Below are 21,456 nucleotides of genomic sequence, written 5' to 3' on the forward strand. Positions count from 1 at the left end.
TTGCTTGCTGTTGTGAATGGGAAGGGCTTCCCATTAGGGTCCTCGTTCTACATTTCCCTCTGAGGTACAGGTTCAGTGTTGACTGTCCCAGGGACCAAAAGTCACTGGGCCAGTTGCCATTCCCCAGGATGGTTCTGCAGTCAGGCTGTGTCTGAAATCATCATGGTTTCTGACCCACTAAGCTGCAGTCAGCTGGAGTTGTCTGGAACAGGCCAGTCATGAGGCCTGGCTCTGGTTCTGAGGTTATGTTTCTAATGAGCCATGACATAGGGGATGACTGTCAAGTCTGGTCTTCAGAACGTTCAGATATCAACACCCAGGACCTTTGCCATCCTGTTCTAACACCCAAGAGCCACCTGGTGGAGGGCAGAGAGGACACTGGATGACTTGCCTCACATCCCTAGCTCTGATGGAGTCAGCATGGACATCCCCTTGTGGTCATCCTGCTGTGAGCTTCTGCACATTCTGGAACCAGAAGGCATGCCCAGGAGCCTCACCCATCATGTCCTTGCTCTGCTGATGAAGAGAGGCCTTCTCAGGGCTAGGCGGGTGGGTAAACAGGGTCTGCAGGGCCACTCTCCTTTCATTTTCTTCTCAGGAAGTTCCAGGCCTTCCGCCCCAGCTCATTCACTCTGGCTGTGGTTGTTCCCGCATCAGGTGCTGCAGCTGTGGCACTAGGCTGAGGACCAGCTGGGCACTGGGAAGGAATGGCCACAGGTGGGAGGAATGCCCTGACAGGTCTAGGCACAACCTAGGCCTAAGCACAACCAGTCTTTCTTTCCTGAGTGCTTTGTTCATGAACTTGCTCCCATGGATGCTGTACCCTGCTGTTGTCTCTGTCTTGGTCTTGCCCGCCACATGGGCTCCTTCTACCATGAAACATGGCCCTGTCTCTGTTGGTATTTTCTTATTAAATTGGCCTTTTCATTTCCCTGAGGTGTGGGGGAGAAAGGACAGAGAACAGATAGTAAAAAGAATGGGAGTGGGTGGGTGTTGTGGTGCAGAGTGTGTTCGCCTGCAGTTTGGGATGTACACATTCCTTTTGAGAGTGCTAGCTAAAGTCCTGACTGCTCTACTTCAGATCCAGATTCCTGCTCATGTTCCTGGGAGATGGGAGATGAAGGCCCAAGTACTTGGTTTCCTGCTACCTGTGGGGAAGACCCAGATAGAACTCTTGACTTCTGGCTTCAGCCTAGCACAGTCCTGGTTATCTCAGGAGAATGAATCAGTAATGCAAGTTCTCTCTTCCTCTCCATTTGCCTTTCAAGTAAACAAATGGGCTTTTTTTTTTTTAAAGAGCAAAGGAGTTAAAAAGAGGGAAAGGAAATAGCAGCAGGCTGTTGGAGAGAAAGAGCAGGAGCTAGTGACTGCAGAGAGAGCAAGTTATATCACAGAGGAAAAGAAAGAAACAGGAAGAGAGAGTAATAAAATCTGAATGTTAAATATTTTTCTGAATTTCAAAGTCTATTTATGTCTTAGAGTTTGAAAAATATCATTGGCCAAGTGCCATAAAATTAATTTTTTGTCTCAGATGCATGTGGTCATGCCTGGTTTTCTCCTTTCCCCTCACCAGTGGCTAACACCAATCTCTCAGGGAGGCTGGTGCCCACACACATTCTCCATGGCTCAACAGGTCAGGGATCCATTAGATATGCACAATAATTAAGCCCTTAAGGGCAAGGAAGTAGTCTTACATCTTTTTGAGGTTTTCCCTCTGACATAGTAACTTCAAGGTCAAAGTAACTAACCTATCTGGCAACTACTAAAAGAATTATACCTCCTTTTGTCAGATGTGTCAAACGATGGTCTAAATACAAGTATGTTTATACATTTGCCCGTTTTGAAATTCTTACTAATAACTCAAGTAGTTCCTCATATGTTTAAGATTTTAGTTTGTTTTAAAAGTATGATCAAAGAGCTTACATCATAATACATGCCAAGTGCAGATTTCTGAAGCACGGCATTGTAAAGGAAAGAGATGCTATTCTAGGAGAGTCAGGGTGAATCCAATTGCAGAGCAATGGTCAGATGTCAGGAACAAACCAAATGCAGAGTAGAGATCAGGTGTCAGGGACAATCTGCTGCATTTGACTAGCTCTTGAGTACATATATATACTATACATGTAGACTAGACACAGGTTAACCTGAAATACTTTTCTGCCAAGAAATATTGATTTTCAGCAAATGCCATTATTGTGGTTGGTATGGAGGAATTTTCTTAAATGCTTTCAGACTTAATTAAAGTGAAAATAAAGTTGAAAAAGCCAGTAAATGTGGAAAAGAATAAAAAAAGATCATCCATTGCCAGCACATGGAAATTAAAAGGAATGCCTTCCATTCCTTGTTCTAATTTTGCTATGTTCAACCACAAGGCATTGAAGTTGGTCCTAGGGATCAGGTGTCAATGGAGCCAGATGTTAGTATGGAGCTGTTAGAATTACTTCTGTCAAATAATTTATGATGCCCCTCCTCCTTTGTAATCTAGAAGGAAAACAGCCCATCCTGAGTCAGAAGGATTATGTGTAGGACGGGGGTCAGGGCCAGAGGGCAGGCAGGAGACAATGGCATTCTGCTTCCTTATCCAAATGTATTCCTTTTAGCCAGGACATTGTTTCCATTTTTCTCACTCACTCACACACACACACACACACGCACTCTCTCTCTCTCTCCAACGTAAATCCTAATTTCTAACCAATATGTTGTAGCTTCAGATAAGTTTATGATTTTGCAATGAATGTTTTTGAAGACATTGAGGAAACCATCGTCACCTACTCAGAGGATGACAAGGGACAACAACATGATGAAAAAGTATTCATTCAGCATCTAAAAATGTAACAGCACAAGTGGTCTGAATTCAAGCCACCATTAATGTTATCATTTTGGGCATGATTTTAGTATTATTTGTATCTAAAGCATTAAAAATGTATTGTTTTACACATTTGTTTCACATAATACAGTATTTCTTAAAGGTAAAAATCTATTTCTATCTCTATATCCATCACCTATCTATTTTTTCAATTCTCTTTAAGATAGTAAAAAAGGGCTGGTATTGTCATGGGTTGGTAAAGCCCCACACCTGTGATGTCGGTGTTCCATATTGCTACCACATTGTGTTCCAACTGTTCTACTTTCAATCCAGCTCTGTGATAATGGCCTGGGATGGATCCCTGACACCATGTGGGAGGCCCAAGTGAAACTCGTGGCTTTGGCCTGGCCCACTGCTGGTCACTGTGGCCATTTGGAGAGCGAACCAGCAGATGGAAGATCTCTTTCTTTCTGTTTCTCTAACTTGAAAAATAAATCCTAAAAAAATAACCCACTGTAAACAACATGTAAAGGTGTATGCATTCACAGTCAGGAATGGGACAGTGTTGGATGTGGAGAGTGATGCACTAAGCAGGTGACACATTCTAGTTGCTACCCTTGGCAAGGTGGCCATAGAACAATTCCAGCTGTTCCCTAATGATGCTGCTCAGCAGTATCTCGGACCCTGCAGCCTAGCAGGATCATATTCTGCTTGGAAGAACCCAACCTGCCCACATGTGAGAGGTTCAGAACTGAGCACAGCCATTTGAGCTGCAGTGGCCCACACAGAACCCTCAAGTTCCCAAAGAAGGGCAGCAAGGCCAGCACACAGCTGTGCTGACACCTGTGGCAGCAATGGGAACTTATTAGGTGTATAGTGCAGCTGTGATTCTGCAGGTGGAAAATCCATAGCAGAAAATGGTCTTGAGAGGATGTACTATGAAATCCTCAGAAAAGACAGTTTCTGTTTCTTTTACACACACTGTTTGAGTCTACTAGGAGTCACAAATTTGAAGAAGTCTGAGTTGGAGGAACAGTGGACACGAGGTTTTTGATCTCCCTGACCTGATCATTCAGGGAAATCCTATGATCCTCCTCAGACTAGGAGAACAGGAAAAGTTTATAGCTCAGAGCACTTCAGTAAGAATCACTGGGGGTGCACTTCTCTTGCATCTTTGGGCTGTGCTCAGGAGAGACATTTCTGAGCTGGGCAGTCTTGCTGGTGTTGGGTTTTGGTCACTGGACACATGCAGCAAATTGTTCATGCTTGCTGCAATTTGAGGAGGATGTCTTTTCTTCCTTGGCATAGATCACCTTTTGAGTATGAAAGAGTATATTCTAGAAAGTCTTTACAAACTGAGCACTTGACCTTGTTATCTGAATTGAATTGAACGTCTTACTAATAAAGAAGCTGATGCAAAGTGCACCGTACAGACTTCATGATAAAGAAGATATTGTCTTTAAGAGGGCTTCACGTTTCCAGGGGACTGCAAAACCGTTTGCTCTACTTATGGCTTTAAAGCAGGGACAAAGAGTGATTGATGTCCTGAAGATACATTAGCTGCTCCCCACCCACCACAAAAAACAAATGAGAGAGATTATTCTTACCAGGTTCAGCTGTAGATCTAGGTTCTGTTGGTCACATAAGGAAAAGAATAAATCAGAACAAAGTATTAGAATGTGGTTCTCATTAATAATAAAACCATCTATCCTTTTCTATGTCCTTGTCTGGGTCAACTCTACAGAAATGTTGGACAGACTCTAGAACACATGAGACATAGTTGAAGCCATTGGACAATTTATATTTGAACAAATACTTGAATTCTAGTGATATACTGAGTAGTTCTTTAAAACACAGTTCACAGAGGAAAGAGGCTGGTGAACATTCTAAAATGATACACACAGCTCTTAGAACAATGATATATGTCTACCTTTCTGAAGAAAGAATAGTAACTTTCATCACTTTCCAACGGGCCACAATGGGGTCTGCTACCCACTGACTTTGTGATCAATAGAAATGCACTCATGCTAAGGCCTTAGCCTTTCTTGGTCTCCCTGAAGTGAGAGGGAATCACATGGTTAGATCTGGGAGCAGGGGCCCCTCCCCTTACTTTTCTGCAGAATCCTGAAATCTGGTGAGTCCTGGATTTCACTCCCTTGGCGGAACCACTGGACCTGCAGAGGGGGTGCCCCCCGGACCCGACACTCCAAGACCACCACTTGGCCCTCGGATGCTGCCGTGTTTTGCAGCTCCTGGAAAACCAAGGCAAACACTTTCTGTCAGACTTGGGTGCATTCCTAAGCAGTTTCATGATAGAGAATAAAAATGCCAATCCTTAGACAAAAGCAACCGCCCCCCCAAAAAAACCCTTGCATCATAACACAATTACCACTGACTCAGGTAAGAATAAACACCTCGAAACCCATGGATCATCTGCTTTTTATAATCTCTGTGTCATCCAATTAGGGAGGTTTACCATAAACCCTGAAGAACGTGTGGGCGTGCTTTGAAATTTGCACTGACCTTTTTACACTGAAGGAATTTAACCCTGCCAACGGTTACCTTTATCTACATTTCAGAATAAACGGACGATACATGACTTCCCTACATTACTATACTCCAAATGGAAAGCAGACAAGAAGAGAAAAAAGGAAAACATTTATTTTCACATACTTTTCACTCCTTCCTGTACTCCTCCACCACCTCTACCTGCCTGGCTTCCTGGGTCAAGTTTATTTAGCCAAGAGGTTTTGGTATTTTCTCATTTTGAGATTCTAAATACAGTAATAAAACCTGTCACATTTCTTCCTTCTGAAGTTTCATTTCCTTCTTGCTTGCTATTGCCCTTATTGCTTCAGTCCCCTCTCCAACACCAGACCAATAAATTTTTACAATGCAACAGATTATAAATTAATTTGGCATTACTAAGAGGTAAAACCTTTACAAAGTTATTAAATAGTAAGACATTAATAGTTCCTAGATATATGCTTTCCCTCTCCCTTCCTCCTCCAGGATGCCCTTGAACTGTTTGAACTACACATACACTTTTTATTTATACATACACAGTACTAGATCTAGTAAAGTGTTGAAAAAACTCATACATAACCAAGTATTTTACCTACGTATTCAACAAAAGCAAACACATTCACATTCAGAATATGGGGGACTTTCAGCAATCCTACTCCAGGGAATATATCTAAAGGCACTAAAATCTGCATATGACAAAGTGACCTACAACCCTATAATTATAGCAGCACAATCCACAATAGTGAAAACATGGAAACAACCCAGATTTTCATTGAAAAGAAAAATGAATAAATACACTGTGGTATATCTATTCCATGGAATACTGTACAGCCATGTAAAGAATGAAATTGTACCATTTGCAACAAAATGATTCTAATTGGAGACTATTATGCTCAGTGAAATAAATCAATCCCAAAAGGACAAATATCCTATGTTCTCTCTTATCTAAGACAACATTCACGCAAAACAAAAAAACAGATGTACAGATAGACAGGTATATACATATTCTCATAGATGAACTGTATAATGGAGACTAGCAAGACAGGAAGGGAAGACACACTGCAGTAGGCATTTCAACTCCCAAATAAAAGGACTCCTAGTGAAACAGTTAAATATACCATGTTAATATGATACTGAATTTCCTACTTTTGACTATATCTACAATGTCATGATGCACTGAAAAAGCAGAATGTTAAACTTGTAATTGTTACCAAAGGACTATACAACTGTAATGATATGGGGCAAAATGGTGGGAGGGGAAATTGGGAAGGGAGAAAGGAGAGAGAAAGCAGGAAATCCTTACACCTACAAAATGTATCACAGAAAATATTTTTTTTTAAGTAGGGGAAGAATGGTACAATGGATCAACTGGTTAATCTTCCACCTGCAATTGTCAGCATTCCATGTTGGTGCTGGATTGTGTCCTGGTTGCTCCGCTTCCCATGCAGTTTGTGGCCTGGGAAAGCAGCAGAGGATAGCCAAAGGCCTTGGGACCCTACATCTGCACAGGAGACCTGGAAGAGGCTCCTGGCTTTGGACCAGCTCAACTCAGGTCATAGTGGCCACTTGGGGAGTGATACACAAATGGAACAATGTCAAGGAACTTAGGCAGTCAAAACTGCATAGTTATTCATAGTTATTCCTCCTGGAGCTAGCTTTTTTTATCTTGCCAAAATCTATAGCTGAACAAGAATTTGAAAAAATACTCAACATCACCAATCATCATGGAAATGCATATCAAAACCAGAATAAGATATCATCTCTCACCTGTCAGAATGGTTATTACCATACACAAAGTAATAACGAATGCTGGCACGGGATGCAAAGAAAGAGGAACTCTCATTCACTGTTAGTGCCAATGAAAATTCGTACAGCCATTGTGGAAAACAGCACAGAGGATCCTCAAAAACTAAGAACAATCGTCTGATCCAGCAGTCTCCTACTGGCAGATATACTCAAAGGAAATGATATCAGTATGTCAAAGAGCTATCTTCACTCTCCTGTGTACGGCAGCCATATTCTTGATAGCAAAGATATGAAACGAACTAGGGCCCACCAATGGACAAGCACATTTTTAAAATGTGTCAACCATATACAATGGAATATTATTTATTTGTCATGGATGAATGAAATTGTGGCATTTGCAGCAGTATGGATGGAAATGGAGGACATCACACTAAGGGAAATTAGGCACAGAACAGTGGCCTTAAGAGCTTGGAAAGGTGTGGGTGTGGCAGACATGGAGAAAAGATGGTTAACAGGTACAGGATGCAATTGGATAGGAAGACTGTTCATAGCACAGCAGAGAAACTCAGGTGGTTAGAATTAATTCCCTGTTTCAAAATAGCTAGTAAAGAAGATTCTGAATGTTTTCAACAAAAGGAATGATGAATGTGTGAGTTGATAATTACACCAACTTCCCTGAACTGAGCATTGCATACTGTGTATATGTACTGAAATGCCAATTAAAAACAAACTATACATGGATATTTGATACATATATAGCCATGGCTAAACAGTAAGCTATTAAGAGATCCTTCAAGAATGTATCAAGTAGCCTCAAAGAAGATAGTCATTCATTAGAGGTTGTACTTGGTAATGAGGATTACCACTATATAAGATTTGTGGTTTGGGGGGTTGTTTTCGTAGCATCTCCCATCATGCTTCAACTCTACCAGATACCATGATTCCTTGGAGCATTCTTACTATTTGGAAAGAGATGCCATGTGGGAGTCACTCTCTCCTGGCCATGCTTGTATTCCCAACTCTCCAACCCATAGTCCATACCAGCTCTGTTGCCTGAGCATGCTCACCACTCTGCTGATTGGTCTGCAGGCAGAAGCCCTGAGCATCTCTTCCAGAAGAGTGGGAGGAAATGAATGGGGGCACCCTTCTCTTGGCAAAGCCCAATGGCCATCCACTGTCAGCATCATGCCACAGAGAAAGATCAAAGAAGGTGCTAAGGAAGACAAGGTGAAGGTCAGTTGGAGTTACACATAAGGATCAGCAGGAGTAATTCCCAAATCTGCTAAAGCCAGATCCCAGACATGAAGAGGACCCAGCACAGGAGGGCAGAAAATAAACTGCCCAAAGGAAAAGGGAAAAGCAGATGCAAGTTGAAAAGGGAATAGTATTAGAGAAAAGAAGAAGGCTTTAATCCAGACACAGAAATTAGAGGCTTGCAGTTTCCCAAGGATGTGTACTCTGCTTCCAGAAACTTAAAACTGCAGACTTTGTAATGATGAACCTCTGTCCTAATACAGAACTCTGTTTTGCTTCTCATATAAGCCATCCTACTAGCACAAAAAAGTGCTCAAAATGCTACATGGTTGTTTTTTTTTGGGGGGGGGGGCGGGGCGGGAAGGGGAGAAGTAGGGAGAAGGGCCACTCATAGAATCTCTACATCTTAAATCTGGAATGCAAGGCAGAAACAGAGTTCTCTATCTAGCTTATTACACACTCTAGGCCACCAGAGTGGAGCCTGATGGTGGTGGTGGTGGTGGCGAGGGGTCGAGGGGAGTCAACTGAAATTCCCTAGCCCCTTACACCATCAGTAGGGACTTCATATGGTTAAGTCAAGCAACACATTTGGCCCTGGCACCTTCCAACCCCCTCAAATTAGAACTGTGTCTTGGTTAACAACACTTCAGCTCATTCTTGTTCTCTGATCAAATCCCATAACGGCTTATACCAAGATCATTAATAAAGTTTGAATTCAGACTTGCTTAGGAGAGGAAGAAATCACATTTCAGGAAAAAAAAAGATAATGAAGATGGCTTTCTGTATCACCTCATCAAGGTTTCATGGATGTGTTTTCATATTTGTTTTTCAGTTTACTGATTCTTTGGGGTGTGAAAAGTATGAGGTAGGAGTCTGAGTTAATAGCTGTTCACCACTGCAGAAGAATTCATCCCTTCTCCAGGGACCTGCGAGTTTCTGTAGCTGCTGGGGTATTTTTCTGGGCTCTGTTGTAATCACTCCCCCACCAGCTTCTCTAATCCAGTGTCAGCACCCTTTCCTACTTACTACACTACTGGAGAGATTTCCTATCTCAGAGGACAAATCCCACTCCCGCCCTACTACGACCTCCTAATTTTTTCTTCATGATTACCCTGATTCTTATTTTTTATCTTTGCAATTCAAGAGGCAGAGAGACAAACAGACAAAAATCTCATGCACTCTTCATTCCCCAGATGCCTGGAAAAGCCAGGGCTGGGCTGGGCCAATGCCAGGAACTGGGAACTTACTCTAAGTTATGTGGGTGGCAGAAAGTCAAGAACTTCAGCCACAGTCACTGCTTCCTGACACTGTGCTAGCAGGAAGCTGGAATCTGAGCTGGGTATCCAACCTGGATGCTCCAGTGTGGGACAAGGTCATTGAAACCACTAGGCCAAATGCCTACTCCCATTCTGGCTGTTCTTGGTCATTCTTTTCTTCCACACAACTCGTAAAGTCAGGTTGCCAAATTCTGTATCAAATAAAGAAGTGGAAACAAGCAACTTGCTAAAGTTTCAGCTTACATTTGCAAAAAGCAGGTTAATCATGAAGTCATAACTGCCTTTTAGTCTTTCAGTTGCTAGGCAAGACATATTTGTCCATTTATTTGGGTCTGTCTTTCAACATAGTTTTATAATTTGAGGGAAAAAAGAAAAAGGAAGAAATGCTACCAGGGACTGTTTCTGACTTCAACAGTCAACCAATGAAAGGGATGTCATTTAATTTGGGGTGATGCAAATAGCTAACTTAGGGCAAACAAAAATGAGTCTATCTTTGGAAAATTCTATAAAGCTTGTTTAATCTGTCAAGATATCTCTGAGAAGAACAAAAACCAAGAACATTCTTCACATAATATTGTCTCTTACTTTTGCTACCAGTCTTGGCTTGTGTACCAGATTTCAAGTTCGTTTGGGTCCCTGCTCACACACCCGCACCTCTCATACCCTTCACAGCAAGAGAGTCACATAGCATCGGTTCAACAACTATCTACTGAGCCCCCAAAGGTACCCCTGAGCATCAGCCCCCTATCCATTCTTTTGAAATTTTAAAGACTGCTGCACCAAGTCACATGTGAGCAAAACTGCAGGACCAAAGCAAACATGGAGAATAAGACTTCCAGATGTCAGACCTTTGTAAAAACAGGAGGAAAGTAGGCAGCAGCAGTTCCGTCAGATCGGCAGAGGTACGGAGTTGGACTGTGAACCTGAAATAGCAGAGACACATGGATCAAATTCTTAATATAGAAATTGCTGACAAGATGGGCTACAGAAGCCTTTCATTCCGGGGTTCACTGCACTTGAATGAAACCAGTGGATGAAAGCAACCCATACATCATTTTACTAGTCTGTTCTTACAGTACAGACATTGTTCTGCTTCCTCATTTCACATCTGTTACTCTTCTCTGTTCAAAAGGATATTCAAGGTAAACGTTACTAGGGTCCTGGGGGAGCCACGAGCTTTTAAATGCTATTACCAAATGGATTTGTGTGTGTGGGACTTTCACAGGGGTCTTTTAAAAAGTTCTCACAGACGTTACATTTTCCTCTTAAATACCAACTGGAAGCATTGAATTAAAAGTGTAAGCTATTGACAAGAGAAGCAAAAGGATCAAACATCTAACCTATATTATTTTTAACTTGGACTCTTTTTTCAATAAAAGGATTGTAGGAAATGAAGAGTGAAGAATTTCTTTTTGTCTTGACAGGCTAAACGCAAAGGCACAGAGAAAGGTTCTTGAATGGCATTCAGCTGTGGGGAACTATGAGGACTTCAGAACAGTGGACAGAAAATATTTCTCTGTGTACAATTGTCTATTTTTTTTAGTTTTTAAAGTAAGTCTGGTTTTAATTTTAAAATTTAACAATTTTTTAAAGACTTATTTATTTTATTGGAAAGACATATATACAGAGGAGGAGGAGAGAGAGAGGAAGATCTTCCATCCGCTCATTCACTCCGCAAGTAACCACACTGGCTAGAGCTGGAGCTGATCTGAAGCCAAGAGTTAGGAGCTTCTTCCGAGTTTCCCACGTGGGTGCAGGGTCCCAAGGCTTTGGGCCATCCTTGACTGCTTTCCCAGGCCTCAAGCAGGGAGCTGGATAGGATGTGGAGTTGCCATTTCACGAGCCACAGCCCATATGGGATCCTGGACGTGCACAGTGAGAACTTCAGCCACTAGGTTACCATACTGGGCCTAAAATTTAACACTCACTTCATACGTAGACATTATAAATAGACATGTTTATACTCTTTTTTTTTCTTGAAAACAGGGTAATCATAGCACTAAGTGAGGGATTCATGACAGTCATCACAACATGGGGAAAGATGGGGATATTATCATGTACATGATGTAATTCAGTGGAAAAAATATGGATAGCTTCACGAATGTGCGCGTCATCCTGGCATAGACCACACTTATCTTCCCTGACTCGTTCTGGGAATGCTGCCAAAGCAAGCACACAATTCCTTATTTTCAAACAATCTATTTATTCACTTACTCTGGTGGCTCTCCTAACCCAGAAGGAAGGGGATCTAACACTGTGTGTTTAAATACACCACAGGAGACCACAGAGATCCTGGAGATGCTAAAGCAGGGAGAGACCTGACTCACCATCTTGGGAGACATTTTTTACTGGCTTGTGATGCATGGGGTCTGGGCTTTACCTTTGCATGGCCTTTCAAGGTCCAAATAAGGCATGAACACTTTCAAGGACTTCCTTGGTGCCAGGCCCTATTCTAAGTATCACAGGAAGACCAGCTCCTGTGTTCTCCTTGATGATCCTGTGAGACAGATGGCATCATTATCTTCACCTTACAGGCAAAGCAACTGGGCATGGAGAGATCATCTTCTCACTCATGGGACTACTTATCAGTAATATCATCGGTCAGTACTGACTATTTGTCAGTAATAACAAAGTGCTAGAGTTCCTTGGAGCACGCCACTCTCCCAGCTGTGGGAGTGGGACATGTCACCTTTGAAAACATTCGAAAATGCACTCCTTACAATCAGAGGCACAAAAGTCTTTCAGTTCATAGGGATCTGTGTTATACCCTGCCCTATTTTGCCACATTCAAGAATTAGTTCATGTGCCTATTACCTGCTTCTTAAGCATTTATAAATTATTTGGGAATGAGCTGTGATCTATTTTTTATTCCTGAACTAAAAAGTCTAGTCTTTGCCCCAGTGTGATAGCCTAGTGGCTAAACTCCTTGCCTTGCATGTGTTGGGATCCCATATGAGCATCTGGTTTGTGTCCCGGCTACTCCAGCTCCCTGCTTGTGGCCTGGGAAAGCAGTCGAGGATGGCCCAAAGCCTTGGGACCCTGCACTCGCATGGAAGACCCAGAAGAAGCTCCTGGCTCCTAACTTTGGATCAGCACAGCTCTGGCCACCGTGGCCACTTTAGGAGTGAACCAGCAGATGGAAAATCTTTCTGTCTCTCCTTCTGTCTGCAAATCTGACTTTCCAACAAAAATAAATCTTTTTTTTGTTTGTTTGTTTTTTAAAGTCTAGTCTCAAAACTTACCAATGCTTAAACGACACACACTAAAGAAGTCCACTGATTCAATCAGAATTATTTCCATAAACTCTGTTCCTGTTTAGGGTTTAAAGAAAATATACTACATACATATATGTATATATATGTGTGTGTATACATATGTATATGTCTTTGAGTAACTTGTTATCAATTTTTCTCAAGCTAATGAATTCTAATCTTTTTCTTATTGTCCGCATTTTGTATATATCAGAGTATTATCTACTTTAGTTACTAAAATACCTATTAATGTTCAATAGATAAGAATTCTTCTGTGAATATACATTTAAATATGTGTTATATCTTTATGACACAGAAATATTTGAGGAGAGGGTCAAGGACAGGGTGAGGAATAGGGGGATGAACAGGAAAGAGAGGAGGAGATGGACATGGAGAAGAACCAATTTGCCATCCCCTCCTTCATGCTCCAGATACCTGCCACAGATGAGAATGAGCTAGGTTGAACCTGGGAGCCTGGAACCACACACGTAATAGGAAATGAGTTACTGATATCATCACCACTGCCTCCACAGACTCTACTCACAGGAAGTTGGAATTGGGGGCTGGAGCTAGGAATTGAATCCCCGGGTGCTCCAATGTGGGCCACAGATGTCTAACTTGTTAGACTAAACATCTCCTGATAGCACATTTTTACTTTTCCTTTAAATTTGTCTTGTTTGTTTTTGCACAGTACACTCACTACAATGGCTTTCCAGCAGATTGCATTATTGTTCTTTGTTGGATAAAGTAGTCTCACAAAAAATAAGAACAAATTAAAAAAAAACTAAAAGCATAGTGAAATGAAGGAATTTGAATTACTTTTTTGTTTGCATAGCTTCTAAGGATGAGAAAGCTTTTTTGGTGGCATGTGGACTTAACTGGACTTACCTTTTCATTTGTTTAGACTAAATGGAAAGCGGGCGTATGTGGGAGATTAATCAGATAGTCATAGCCACAACAGACATGATTTTATATTATTGTCTGATACCAAAAAAGTTCCCAATGGAAAAGCACAAACTGATTAATTGGTGGTATGGTTTGGATTACAAATTAATTTTAGTAGACTACAAAAACAGCATTACTTACTATTTTCTTTTTTTCCCAGTTCTGTTCCACTCAGAAAACATTTCAAGGAGAAGCACTAATTAAAACCAAAGTTGTAGCTTTCAAGCCAACAGATCCACTGATGGAATCAAGCCCTCCCGGTCCTGGCCAAAGGCACACTGACCTGCTGAACCGGGACAGACAGGGGCTGGATGACGGCTGTAGTCACGCCTGTCTTTGGGGATGATGACCCGATGGTTAAGGAGACAGAAGTCGTTTTCTTTTGAGCTCTGGAAAACAGGGACAAGTGTACAGTCAGGACTTATCTCACTGAAACACTTGACATGAGAGGCAGGTTTCTTTTTGTATACTCAATCCACCTCATGCAATTACTTCTGAAATGGGAACCCACAAATCTATGACCGGAAGAGTTGCCGTCAGCACATGTAGATGCTGTGTCTTAAAGACATCGAGCAAAATCAACACATGGTGAAAGACAAGCTGCTCAGGATAACTGGCACATTGTTCAAGATTCTACAGCACTAAACTGGAAATCCTAACAGAAAACTCACAGTTGTAAAAAGTCAAATCTTTACCAGTAAACAGATACTTGAAATCTTGACGGAGAGAGTGCTGTATTAACTCAAAAATTTTGCTTGTCTACTTTAAGCCTAGCCTTTGTTCTTTATTCTGGTTGCTTATTTTGTAGACAGTTTGTGTTTTCTTTGTACATACATGTGAGGAGGAAGGAAAAGATTAGGAAGAGCTGGTTTTTAGCCCTAATTTGCCAAGCAGTTGGCTGTGCTGAAGTGAGCCACGTGTCATCACCAAGTCTGAACTCGTGTCCGAAACAAGTTATGGTAAATTAAAATAATCTTCTGTAATTCCCTTTAAATCTGTGATTAAGCAATTCAGTAACACAATCTCGATGTAAAGAGTTATCTATACAACTATTCTCAGTTTCATTTTTATAAAATCATAGATACTTACATTTTATTAGTAATCCATGCATCTGTGTAGGAATAACTACATTTTGCAATTTCCAAGCATATGATCTAACTAGAAACAGATTTCCTAATTAAATATTTACATCCTTATTTACATTTCAGTAATGATGTAATTGCTTTTATTTCAGTTTGCTCATTTCATACTTTTATAATCAAATAACCATCTTTGAAACTAACATAGCACATGGTTAGATTCTGGCAATTTGGTGGTGAAACGTGAACTTAAAAGGTTAAAGTTAAAAATTGTGTTTCAGCCTGAAATATCTGATTTCAGATGGACTTCAGCTGACATTTCCCTTCCAAACACAGCACGCTGGTTTGACACACAGCTCTCCCCACCACTATTCTTCCGTTCTTTGTTGTACAGATAACTGACCGACTCAGGGGCACTTACTGTGGCATAGCTCCAGTCTTTGCTTTGAAAGCCAAACTTTCACTGTCAGAGTCAGTTGAACTGGCACCTGGGAAAGCATTAATAATGATAAAGTTAAGATAACAGCAGCATCTATATGTTCAAAGAATATTTTGGTTCTCATCTTTCAAACAACATAGAGTCTTACTTTTGATGCACAAACTCAACACAATTGAGAAGGATTTGGATTCAGCTTACTTCTACTTGCACAACTTTTTCAGAAAATTATTTTTGAAGCATTCTTGGGGTTAATGTAGAGATGTTAACAGACTAATCCTCTACCTGCTGTGCCAACAGGGCAACAGTTTGAGTCCTGCCTGTTCCACTTCCAATCCAGCTCCCTACTTATGGCTTCAGAAACCAGTAGAGGACAGCCTAAGGCCCTGAGCCTGTGTACCCATACACGAGACTCTGAGGAAGCTCCTGGACCCTGGCTATGAACAGGTCCAGCTCTGGTTATTGTGGCCATTTAGAGAATAAACCAGCAAATGGAAGATCTCTTTCACTCTCACTCTCTTTCTCTGTAATTTTTACTTTCAAGTAACATAAAGAGAGCCTGGCACAATGGCTCAATTGATTAATCCTCCTCTTGCAAGTGCCGGTATCCCATATGGGTACCAGTTCTTGTTCCAGCTGCTCCACTTTCCATCTAGTGCCCCTAGCAGGCACTAGATGGAAAGTAGAGGATGGCCCAGAGTCTTGGGACACTGCACCTGTGTGGGAGACCCAGAAGAAGTTCTAGGCTTCAGATTATCTCAGCTCTGGCCATTGCAGTTATTTGGGGAGTGAACCAGCAGATGGAAGATCTTTCTGTCTCTCCTTCTATCTGCTAATCTTCCTTTGCAATAATAATAAATCTTTTTTGAAAAAAGTAACAAATCTTTCAAAAAGTTCTTGAAAACAATATATAGTTTGTATATTGTATATATATAGTTTATATATTGTATGTATATATTTAAAATAATCTATTTGAGAAACTGAAAAAGCAAGAAAGATTGACATACAGACAGAGCTCCCATTGGCTGGTTCACTTCCCAAACAGCTGCAAGCTGGGAGCCTGGGACCCAATCCTGCTCTCCCAAGCAGAGAGCAGGGATCCAGCTACTGGAGTCACTACCTGTTGCTTCCTAGGGCATTAGCGGGAAGTTGCATTTGGAGGGGAGCCAGGACACAAACCCAGGTCCTGCAAAATGAGATGGGTGTAATCCAACCAGTATGATTACTACCAGGCCAGACACTTGTCCAAGCAGCAAGTCTTTAATGCCAGATTTCTTATGAATTTCTTTCTCTTTTATCTCTTTAGCAAATGCTACCATAGTTTTTGACTTAGGAAGCATGGAATACGTATTTGCAGCTGTGCGAAAAACACCTGGATTTTAAACCCCAACCTTTTCCCAGGAGATCACAGGCTGTGGATAATCAATGTCCATTCTTCATTCATCAGAAGATGCTGTCTGACTCTGGGACGGATTCGAGTACTACAGTAGTGTTGTTCTTGATTAAGAGGAAGTCTCCAACTTCAACTCAGGCCCTCCAAACCTGCTTGAATTGTTGCTGTCCCTCAGCTATCAGACTTTTAGTCAACCCATTAACTGTACCCAGATTTCAATGTTCATACTTTGTGTGTCAAGAGCTTTTTAGGTGACAGATTTGAAATGATTTCAGTAGTCAAATGCACAGCCTTGATATTTCTTTTGTAAAATATATTTTACCTGGGTTACTAAATTATAAAATAATGCAAGCTCATGGAACAATGATCAAACAGCATAGAATTGCATGACATAGTAAAGAGCAGTGAGTAACTTCCTATAAATCTCTCAGCATGTTAATAGTCTTGTATATTTTCCAGATGAGTTTAGCATATCAGTATACATGTATTTAAGCACGTACTTACACAAAGGGATTCACATTCCAGTGCACTCTGCAACTAGCTACTGCTGCTGGTTAGGACATTCAGAATATGCACATCCACTTAGTTCTCTGAGATGCCTGACTGGTGCTCCTGTGACTCACTCTGCTACGGTAGGTTTTCCAGTCTTTTACCAACATTCAAGACAGTCATGTTTAGGTAACTCTGCTCTAAGGCAGGATGTCGCTTTCTACTTACTTGCATAACAGTCACCCAGGACAAGTGTTTCACCCAGCTCTTGACTCCCATAGTAGTTTCCAATTTCAGGTTAATCTTTCCAGAGTGCACCATTCCTACCAAAAAACTGCATGCCTCACAAGTTCTCTACCCCATAAATTTCAAAAATCAAAATTGGACTTTCAATGGCCCTCATTCCAACCTGATTTGCTAGCTCTGTTTGTCAGAGCTTCCTGCATTTCCAGATCATCTGAAGATAGTACAAAAAGTTTAGAGAAAAAAATGGAATTAAAGGATATTTAATTTAATGCAAAAAAACCCCACTTTGAAATCCTTGCATAGTTTCTTTTAAAGTGCATTTTCCATGAGCTTTCTGAAGGCCCTCTGAATGACCCTGTCCCATGGAGTTGGACATGGTCCTTGGTGTGTCCACCATATGCAAGGGAAAGTGGTAGAGAAGAGGCTCACACAAATCCTGGTCCCTAGGGAATCCATGCAAGAACACAGGACACATTAACTTGTAGTGAAAAAAAAAAACAAAAAACAAAACAAAAAACCAGGACAAACCCCAGCAGGGGAGGGGTGGAGGCAGTGACAGGAGCACTGTGAGAAGGTAACTGTACGGAGGGAGGCTGGAAGGCTCCCTTAAGATCCAGAGAAAACAAGGGCTCGTTTGCTGTGCTTGCGCCTTCAGCTAACTGATTCTCATTTTCTCTGTATTGTGGTAAATGATGCATATATTAAGAAACAATGATAAAACTGAGAAGACAAAAAAAGATAAAATTCTATATTCTGCTACAATAAAACAATAGTTAGGAAAAAAATTCTCATTCTCTTCCTCTCTCCTCTCCCCTCCCTTACCCTTCCCTCCTCGCCCAACCTCTCCTCTTTCCTTCCTTCCTCCCTGCCTCTCTCCTCTCTCTCTCTCCCTCACCAGCCCACCCCAATCTCTGTCTCCCTCTTTTATCTCGTTCCCTCCCTCTCTTTCCTTTTTTCAGTAAAAAGGAGAGCAGCAGTGAGGGAGCATGCTTCTATCTGCTGGCTCATTCCCTCAATTTCAGCAACAGCCAAGCCAAAGGCAGAAATCTCCCCTGTGGGCAGGAAGTCTCCCCTGTGGGCAGCAAACTCAAGTATGTGAGCCATCGCCCACTGCTTCCAAGGTGCAATAAAGGAAGCTGGATCAGTAGCACAGGTAGGACTCAACCCCAGTTACTCAGATGTGGGGTGAGAGCATCCTAAGTGGTGGCTTAATCCACTGTGCCACATACCTGAGCTTCATTTCTTTTTTTTTTTTTTTTTGTTTTTGTTTTGTGGTTTTGGCCTTTTTTATTATTATTTTTTTTAATCCATTTTATTGTATTGTTGTTGACAATCTTTACATAGTTAACTATAGTTGAAGGAAAAACAAGAAAAAGAAAAAAAAAGGTTCAGGGGGATAGGGAGGTGGGCAATGCTATTATGTCCATATTGTTTCCATCATGTATCTTTTTAAGATCCATGTTATTGGACCATTCATGAATGGTTTAACTGGCTAATCCCCCCTTTGCATGGCTAGAATTTCATATGGGCACTTGTTCATGTCCCAGCTGCTCAACTTCCCATCCAGCTCCCTGCTTATGGCCTGGGAAAACAACAGAGGATGGCACAATGCCTTGGGACTTTGTACCCATGTGGGAGACTGGTGAGAGGCTCGAGGCTTCAGAATGGCTCAATTCCAGCCATTGTAACTATTTCAGGGAGTGAACCAGCAGATGGAAGATCTGTTTCCCCTGTCAATCTGATTTTCCAATAAAAAATAATTTAATCTTTAAAAAAGAAGATCCATGCATTTTGTTCCATTTTTTGTTGTTTACTCTGTGTTTTTGGATTCCCAGTTTTTCTGTTTAAGCCACTTACTTCTAGGATCATATCTGCTGGAAAACTGATCTCTAAGAACCGAGGTGAGGTTAGCCAGCCAGCTGTCAATTTTTGAGTCCTTCCTATTTGTTCTTAGCAGCCTGCTAGGATTGTTGCAGCATTTAATTATTATAATACACCATATCAGGAAATAGTATGTTCAACAAACATATAAGAACATTGAGGAGACAAAAGGTTAGTTAATTTGCATACAGTCGCATAACTGAAAAGTGGTGGTGAAAATAGGCATATGTGTGCTTTTTGAACTGCTGGTTATGCCCTTCCTGCTTGCCATATGACCTGCACATGCTGCTCATGTCTGTCTGTCTCAGAATGCTCAGGGTAGGATTTGAACCTCTGTTGCAATGGGTGGACAGCACCATGGAACTGCAGCATTCTGGTGGGGCAGCTGCAGGAGACAGTCTAGAAACACCAGCAGGATCTGCAACTCTAACAAGATGGACACAGCAGCACTGGAGTGGTAATGTGGTGGAAAAATGACTATAAAAGAGAAACCAGGCAGGGAGATCAAACTATAGGATATCACAAACAACAAACTGTCAAAAACACAATCAAAACAGGAGAATTTCAACTACGCTAAGAAGGCAGCAGGGAGGTAAGGAGGGAAAGTTAAGGAAAAATCAGGTACAGCTTGGATACCAGAACCTTCTGGTGGGCCTGACAGACCACTGTTACTGGAATCATGAAAGTGATTAGAAAAAAGGGACAGGTGGAAAAAGTCTTGGCAAGTCCAGATACTTTCAAAATAGCCAGAAATCAAGGCCAGCACCACCTATTTTTCACCTGATTCAATTATTTAAACAATATACATAATACTTAAAGACTTAACTGTTATGACCTGAATTCAGCAAATCACTCTTGCTAGTTTCTCCCTGATTTTTAGAAAACAGTGAGAGTTCAGAAAGATTCCTGTGCCCTGAGTGAAATATGCTAGCCAGTTTTTAGCACACCTGTCCAGCCCTTGAACAGCTCAATGTCACCTTACATCTCAAATATCAGAGGAGTCCTTGTAGAGAGTGGCAGATCAAATCTCCCTCTTGGTGCCAGTAACTCCTCTTCCCCACGCCTCAGGGTGATTCTTCCCTGTCCCTGCTATTTTGTACCTTCCTTGAGTCATATGCTTTGCACCTGCTGGTCAGGAAAGAAAACACTCCCGTCTCAGGTTCACATTTTTCTCTGTATTTTCAACCATCGCATCTGGTTTTCTAAAGTAAGTTCCAATACTAAAAAGGCACATCTTCTAGTGCTTGTGGTTACCATCAGCTGTTCATCTAATATGATCCTCCCTGAAATCCAACTATTTCTATTTTGCCTTCCACATGGAATGGGGAACTTTGGCATAGAGTGCCAATGTAAATGTCATAAAAACCAGACTGTTGTCTTAACTTTAAAAAGTATTTCCTTTCCACTTTTAAATCTTCCCCAATTGACTAGTTTCTTACAAGAAAAGACCCATAACATAAACCAAAGCAAAAATTAAGGGAAAAAACATCACTTTGAAACTATCACTCAGCATACCCTTCTCCAAAGTCATCCCTGGTACATAAATCTGTAATAAATAAGTTCTTTAAATTCACTAGCAAAAGATAGACCTCCTATCTGCCGATTTACTCCCTGAATGTTTGAAATGGTCATCTTAAACTGTATCCTTTACAAAGAATTATATCTTTTACAAACATAGAAAACAGAATTTTATCTATGAACTACATGAAATCTAACAATACCTTCCCCCTTCTTCTTTAATCTTAGCATGTTTAATTTACAAAGGTTTAATGTCACGTTAAATAACGAATTCAATAAGTAACAAGTAGAAAGATCATTGTCTTAACTGACATTTTAATTACTTGCCCAAATATCTCTTCCAATAAGTACATTTTTAAAAGATGATGCTATGCATTCTTTTCAAGTATTAGTCCCCTTTCCACTTACTGCGTTGTGAAATAGCTATGTCAATAAGTAAATAATACACTGCATGATTTTTTTCTAACGGCTGCTTTATGTTCATCCCTGTGACTCTGCCATGATTTCATCATTTCACTATTACTGAAAATATTTGATTTTTATTTTAAAAACATATACCCAGAAAGCTATGTAAAACAGTAATGTATCAATACACTCATTTCCCCCATT

The 21,456-nt window shown here is 41.1% G+C and overlaps 1 protein-coding gene across 5 annotated transcripts in view; it reads right to left on the reverse strand.

Moving 5' to 3' along the window:
* Positions 1-21,456, reverse strand: part of PALLD (palladin, cytoskeletal associated protein) — a 396,405-nt gene that overhangs the window by 208,279 nt on the left and 166,670 nt on the right. For all 5 annotated transcript variants that reach the window (XM_058670013.1, XM_058670012.1, XM_058670015.1 and 2 more), the window contains 5 exons: positions 15,306-15,372; positions 14,089-14,194; positions 10,458-10,532; positions 4,917-5,058; positions 4,414-4,437 (listed from right to left, as the gene is read on the reverse strand). In XM_058670013.1, the coding sequence (XP_058525996.1) occupies positions 4,414-4,437; positions 4,917-5,058; positions 10,458-10,532; positions 14,089-14,194; positions 15,306-15,372 (414 nt within the window). The remainder of the gene's footprint in view (positions 1-4,413; positions 4,438-4,916; positions 5,059-10,457; positions 10,533-14,088; positions 14,195-15,305; positions 15,373-21,456) is intronic.

The sequence above is a fragment of the Ochotona princeps genome, chromosome 11, assembly GCF_030435755.1.
Source record: "Ochotona princeps isolate mOchPri1 chromosome 11, mOchPri1.hap1, whole genome shotgun sequence".
NCBI lineage: Eukaryota > Metazoa > Chordata > Mammalia > Lagomorpha > Ochotonidae > Ochotona > Ochotona princeps.